The sequence below is a fragment of the Sitophilus oryzae genome, unplaced genomic scaffold, assembly GCF_002938485.1.
Source record: "Sitophilus oryzae breed Bouriz unplaced genomic scaffold, Soryzae_2.0 scaffold_482_pilon_pilon, whole genome shotgun sequence".
In the NCBI taxonomy this organism is placed as follows: Eukaryota; Metazoa; Arthropoda; class Insecta; order Coleoptera; family Curculionidae; genus Sitophilus; species Sitophilus oryzae.
The window spans coordinates 478,550-485,370 of NW_022147065.1; the positions used below are offsets into that span (position 1 = coordinate 478,550).

The 6,821-nt window shown below is 33.5% G+C and overlaps 1 protein-coding gene across 1 annotated transcript in view; it reads right to left on the reverse strand.

Moving 5' to 3' along the window:
* LOC115886329 (arf-GAP domain and FG repeat-containing protein 1) overlaps positions 1–6,667 on the reverse strand; it is a 98,952-nt gene extending 92,285 nt beyond the window's left edge. Inside the window, exon 1 of the mRNA XM_030905423.1 lies at positions 6,400–6,667. Coding sequence (XP_030761283.1) covers positions 6,400–6,563 — 164 coding nt within the window. The 5' untranslated portion in view covers positions 6,564–6,667. The remainder of the gene's footprint in view (positions 1–6,399) is intronic.
* Positions 6,668–6,821: the final 154 nt, after the last annotated feature.

Genomic DNA, 6,821 nt, shown 5'->3' on the forward strand with positions numbered 1-6,821 from the left:
AAACATCTAGCTCATTTGCCAGCTTAGAATTAGAATTAAGTTAGTATTATGTCATATTTATTTCAAACCTATTCTCGTTGATTATAACGAGAATATTCGTATAATTTAATAAAATTACTGTAAATCATTATAAATAAAGAATTGTTTGTAATTGAACTATAATTTCTGTATTATTAATCCGGTAAATGACGGAGATAAACAATTGTGATTGATTAAAATTTTATTTTAAGATGAAACTTTTGTCATACTTTTGTTAGCAACATTCTAAGAATTCGAATAATGAATTGAATAATAATGACAAGACAAGTGACATCTGTCTAAAAAAGACAGCGATGGGCAACGTTGTGGCATTGGTGTTTAGTTGGTTATTTTGTTTATCTCCTGAAAATTTGAAGTTTCGTAGCCTTATCCGTGATTTAAATTGTTGAAATTGTCGAGGTAACTGGCAGAAACCTCACCCGTATGTAGGTGAGTTTTTTTGAAACACATTTAATTCACTAGCATGCAATATTCACGAAAAACTAATATATGGTCCACCTGTATTGAACTTTGAACCTTTGATAGTACGGTTGATCAGTGAAGATATCTGCAACGTTGCCGTTGTTAATTATTTTTCTGGAAATTTAAAGTAATAATATACGAACTATTGAAAATGGTTAATAAAATATGTAAGAAATGTCTAAAGAGTATTGGCAAAAAGATTAAATTACAATGCGGTCGCTGTGAATGCTACTTTCACTTGGGCTGCGGGGGAGTATCAGAACTAGACGCGAGACTGATGCAAACTAATTCAACCCCTTGGACATGTGAGAGTTGCCTAAGCCGAAGAAGCTCTATTTATCAAGAATCGCAACGTCTGACTCGGAGTGGAAGCAGCGGGAACAGTGGAGATATTTATGAATTGAAGTCGCTTATCGGCGAGCTGCGCACTGAGCTGAGGGAAATTAAAACATCGATGGATTTCTTAAACGAAAAATACGAGGAAGAAAGAAACCGTAATCAGATTATATCCGAAATGTTCTCGGAAATTTCAAAAGACAATCAAGTGTTGAAGGCTAAAGTGCTGAAACTGGAAAATGCTCTTAGTAAACAGTACGCAAATAATATTAAAAACAATTTATGCATTTCTGGTCTGTCTGGTAACGTAAAAGATAAGAAATCTGCGCCAGTGGAATTAATAAAACTTTTTACTTCATTAAGTGTGCCAGTGAAAGAAGAAAATCTCGAAAGTGTTAGACTTTATGATACTCCAAATGGTCCTAAGGTTAGTGTCACCCTGGTGAATGCGGATTTGAAGAATAACATTTTAAAAGCACGTGCAGAGCGAGGAAGAATCTCACACAGAAAACTTGGCTTGGGCGAATCCGACCAACCCATTTTCATCGACGAGGAATTAACTAGGGAAACATATCATCTATTCAAAAAGGCAAAAGAACTTAAAACTCGTGGATATAAATATGTATGGCATCGCAATTGTAAAGTGATGGTGCGAAGAAGAGACGATGATGAAGTCATTGTTATAAAAAATGAGACCATGTTGAACGATCTGTGTAATTCTTTGGAAAATTTGTAATCGGTTGGGCTTGCACATATATGTATACATATTTTTATTTTTAGTTGTTTACGTTTTCTATATTTGTTTTCTATATTTGTTTTTTCATTATGATTTACTACTTTATTTTTGTTGTTATTTTTATTATTCACAATGGCTACTGCAAATATTTCAACAAAGAATCTTAAGTTGGGTCATGTAAATATTCGCTCACTGTTGCCTAGTCTGGATAGCGTGAGTGATTCTGTTCATAGGTTGGAGTTGGACATATTGGGAGTTACGGAGACCTGGCTTTCAGAGCGAATTTCTGGTAATAGCATAGAAATAGACGGATACAATTTTTTTAGAAATGATCGAGAAACTCGAGGGGTGGAGTTGGTATTTATATTAAGAATAATATAGTGAGCAGAAAAATAGATATTGAGAATTCAGAAAGCATTGAACAGTTGTGGTTAGTAATAAAAGTTAATAATATTGAGATAGGTTTAGGTGTATTTTACAGGCCACCTAAAAGTAATTTAGTTGACGCATTGCAGCATATTGAGACTGCATTGGCAACAATTATTCCTATGTCCGATGAAATTTTTATTTTGGGCGATATGAATGTGAATCTTTTAAACTATAATAATGCTACAATTTCGATTAACGATTTTCTCACATCTTTCTCACTTAAACAATTAACCGCAGAACCCACACGAATTGTAAATAATCAGAATAGTCTTATTGATTATATTATTACATCTAATGACAGATTAATTGTTGGAAAGGTATTACATCATGATATGCATGAAGAGACCGATCATCAGCTCACTTTCTGCACTTTGAATTGTATTGCTCCTCGAGAAGCGCCTAAAATTATTAAATACAGAAACTTTAAATATTTTGATAGTGAAATGTTCCACGCGGATCTTATAAACACTCATTGGTATGATGTTCTTGAGGAACCGAATGTGGAAAATAAAGTAATGCTGCTTACTGATAAAGTAAGACAATTGTTTGACCGCCATGCGCCGATGTGCACTGTACGGATTACCAAGCAAAAGGCTCCATGGTTTACTGATGTCTTAAGGATTATGAAGAAAGAACGTAATAAACTGATGTCTAAGTACAAAAAAACAAGAAAGGAATGTGACTGGGCCGCTTATAAAAATATGAGAAATATTTTCACCCAAGCCGTTCGAAATGAGAAAAGGTCGTACCTGGAGTATATTTGTAAGTCGACTGATAGAAGAGTTCTGTGGAAAAGTCTGAACGGTATGAATATTTATCGTAAGGCTAAAACCTGCAGAACTCTTCCCAAGCATTTATGTAATCCAAATTCTATTAATGACTTCTTTCTGGACTCCATTAATAAGCTAGCACTGACTGTCGATTCTGACATAGTAAAAAAATACGAAAATGGCCGGGGCTCGAATCATGTTTTTCAATTTAGAACTATACTGGAAGTTGATGTGTTGAATGCTATATCTAATTTAAAATCAAATTCTTGTGGCTTTGATGGGTTATCCCTACAAATGATTAAGTTGTGCTCTCCAGTGATTATTCCTTTTCTAGCCCACATATTTAATGAATGTATAACTTCCAGAGTTTATCCGACTCAATGAAGGTAGCTACTGTAACGCCTATTCCTAAAATAAATAATCCTGGTAGTTTTTCAGATTTAAGACCCATAAGCCTTTTACCTACCTTGTCAAAGATATTTGAAAAGGCGATATACATACAACTTGTTAGTTATCTGAACGATTCGAACCTTATACCGCCCACTCGGTCAGACTTTCGAAAGGGATATAGCGCAGCTTCTGTGTTATTAAGTGTGCTTGACGACATTATATCTGCAGCTGATGAAGGCCGAACTTCTGCTTTGATAATGCTGGATTATAGTAAGGCATTTGACGCGTTGGACCACATGTTGCTTGTTTGGGTATTACGGGTTCTCTGTGGCTGCTGTTAATTTCTTTCACAGCTATTTAGTTGATAGGTCCCAATTTGTTTCGATGAATGGTAATCAATCGGAGGCAAAGTTTACTACTAAGGGCGTTCCTCAGGGATCCATTCTCGGTCCGTTACTTTTTATTATATACACCATGGACATAGCAGTGGACGATAACCACTGCAAAATGCATAGATATGCCGACGATACCCAATTACATTTAAGTTTTAGAAAATCAGAAGCATACGAAGCCCAGAACAAAGTTGAACAGTGTTTAGAAAAAATATACACTTATTCCAGCAAGAACGGGTTAAAACTAAATCCGACAAAGTCAGTAATCGTTTACTTCGACCAAATAATAACTGGGCGGCCCAGAACATGAAAATAAAATGTCTGATTCGATTATCTCCGTAGAAAGGGAATCAAAATATTTAGGACTTATATTTGACTCGCAGTTGAGGTTTAGATCTCAAGTGAGTAAAGTGGTCAGGGCATCGTTCATCTCCTTAAGAAACCTATACAAAAACAAAGATTTTCTAAACTATAAATTAAAAAAGCAATTATGTGAGGCTCTTGTATTATCACAGTCCAATTATTGTAATTTTGTTTACGGGCCTTGTCTCGATCAAAAATCTAAGAGACAGTTACAGAAAGTACAGAATTCATGTATTCGCCTAATATACGGATTAAGATCGAGAGACCATGTTACATATAAACTAGATATGTTGAATTGGCTAAATATTGAAGACAGACAAAAGTTACATTTTGCATGTTTTTTACACAGAATTTTGCGGAATGGGTTTCCTGAGTATTTAACTAATAAACTTAAATTTCGATACTCTAACTATGCTATAAGGCAGTGTAATAATATGGAAATTCCCAAACATCGCACGGCGCTATATCAGCGTTCTTTCTCCTACCTGGCAACCAAGATGTACAATTCCAACTTGAATCTATACTCCCTTGATTTAAAGACGTTCACTTTCAAAACAAAATTAAAAACTTATATGTTGAGCGGATATAGAATTACACAATAATTTGATTTATTAATTTTTGTATCCTTTACGGAACAATTTTCATTTTTTACTGTTTTTGCTTTAACTTATTAAGTTGTTGATTTTTCCTTATCTAAAGTATATTGTTAATTTTCATTTTTCTTACTAATTCTTTTTTCTTTGAATGTTATTTTTTAAAAATGTATTATATTATTTACTTTTTTTATATGCTCGCTTAACTTAACAGCTCTGCTGAATTTCGCCGAGTAAAAAATAAAGACGTTATTTATTTATTTATTTATTTATTTAGAGTAACACTTTGGTAATGTCAAATTTAGAGTGACAATTTTGAGTTTGCCTAACGATTAACATTAATTTAAAAATAAATCCCCAACATGAATAATTAACAAAACATTTAAACAAAACCAGACCACAGATCACACCGAGGACCACACAAAACAAATTGTTGGTTAGTAGCAGTTAGTAGTAGTCAGAGATATAGATGTAGAGTGTCATTTTCTATCGAATAAAGTAAAAAAAATACCAAGTCTGTTATTTAACAATCAAAAGTTGTAGTCAATTAGTTAATTGATGATATAAGGATGATATTTCCCATATAAATTTACATATAAAATGACAGCGATCTTTATTTTATAGCCATCGCTGACGCCGTTTTTTTTTTCGACCATACTGATTGATGTAATCTTTCAGCATATTACCATTATAACTCGAGCCAATTAATGACGTCTAGAGATTGACCTCGCCAAAATTATCAACGATTGTCCTCCAACCGTCTTTGACGCCGTTTTTTTTCGAACGTGTGGTAGGTACTTTTTTTAATTATTTTATTGCATAATAAAACTCAAATTAAAATTAAAGGTCAAGAATAACGTTGGCGTTTCCTATAAACAAATATTAGATTAATCTGCATTGTATTTCAGTTTAGGCTGATTTAAATTTTACTTTGCGAAGAAAAAGACCATTCACTTAGTTCGATGATAGCGCAAATTTCCAATGCGTCCGGCTTTCCAATCATACTTAAATACCACAGAAACCACATCGCAGCTGTTTTCTCTTGTTCATCCAAATACATCTTTAAAAAGTTCAATTTTCCCTTGTGGATGTCATCGACAATTAAGGCTACTGAGACTGAGGTTAGACATGTTAATCATTCAGGTATTTAGGTCACCGATTCGCGTAAATTAAAAAATGAATTGTTTTCAATGTATTCTTATGACGACGACGACGACGGCGATGAGAGTACCTATGAATGGATTGTAATAATTTTGATAACAATGTCAATATTACTCACATTATGATACGTATACAAAGACAAAGGTTGGTTATTATTCTTGTTTCTATTATACCTACCTAGTAAAACTTTAAATCCACAATGAAATAAAAATAACAATATACCATATACCTAGTAGAAGTCTAGACAAAACTGCAATTGAACAGGTGGTACCTGGATAATGCACGTTTATAAATAAAAGGAAAGTTTCAGTTCCTGGGAATTTTATGGTCGAAAAAACACTAAAAATTGAGATCTAGGGTAACGGTTATTAGTGAACTGAAAAGCATAAAAAATGCGTTTATGTCTACCAATTGTCGAAAGTAATAAACAAAATAGAAGTTTTTCTTTTTGGCACGAAAAATTTCAAGGACAGAGCACTTCTAAATTTCATTCAAAATAAACAACCGACCTAAAAATAAAGACAGTGCCATTGTTCCTTAATGTTTATAAGCGCATGAAATAGATGGATATTTTAAGAGATGTAGATGCAAGATGCCTTCATTTAAAAGCTTAAGCATAGGTAGGTACCTAGCTTAGAACTTACCTATGTTTTTTTTTTATTACCATAAAGAGAAATTGATGTACAGTTTAGATACATAAAAATGTAGGTTTTATAAACGGTACTTACAAGATTCCTGAGCATTTGGTGCAAACGAAAGATCCTATTGTAACATTTACGTAAGTGGGGCCCCTTTGGCCACAGTCAAAGCAGAACTTGTTTTGAGGTAAAGAGCCTAGTTCCCTGAGAGTTTTCAGGTTATTTTCGTCTTGTTTTTTTCGCGACGATGCCATTTCACTGCACTATATACACTATAAAAAACAATTCCGTAAAAATAAAGAATAAACTAGCTAACACAACCACTACGTTAGCGAAAAGCAACTAACTAAAATTCGCTTTGTTGTCAAGTTTGTATTTTGTCTATCAATCACTATGGCGCAACGTTGCCGGACGTACGGAAAAATCATATATTATTCTTAAATTATAATCCCATTACCATAGCCATTACGTCCAAAAATTTATTGTAAAATGTTCTATAATAAAACAGTCGG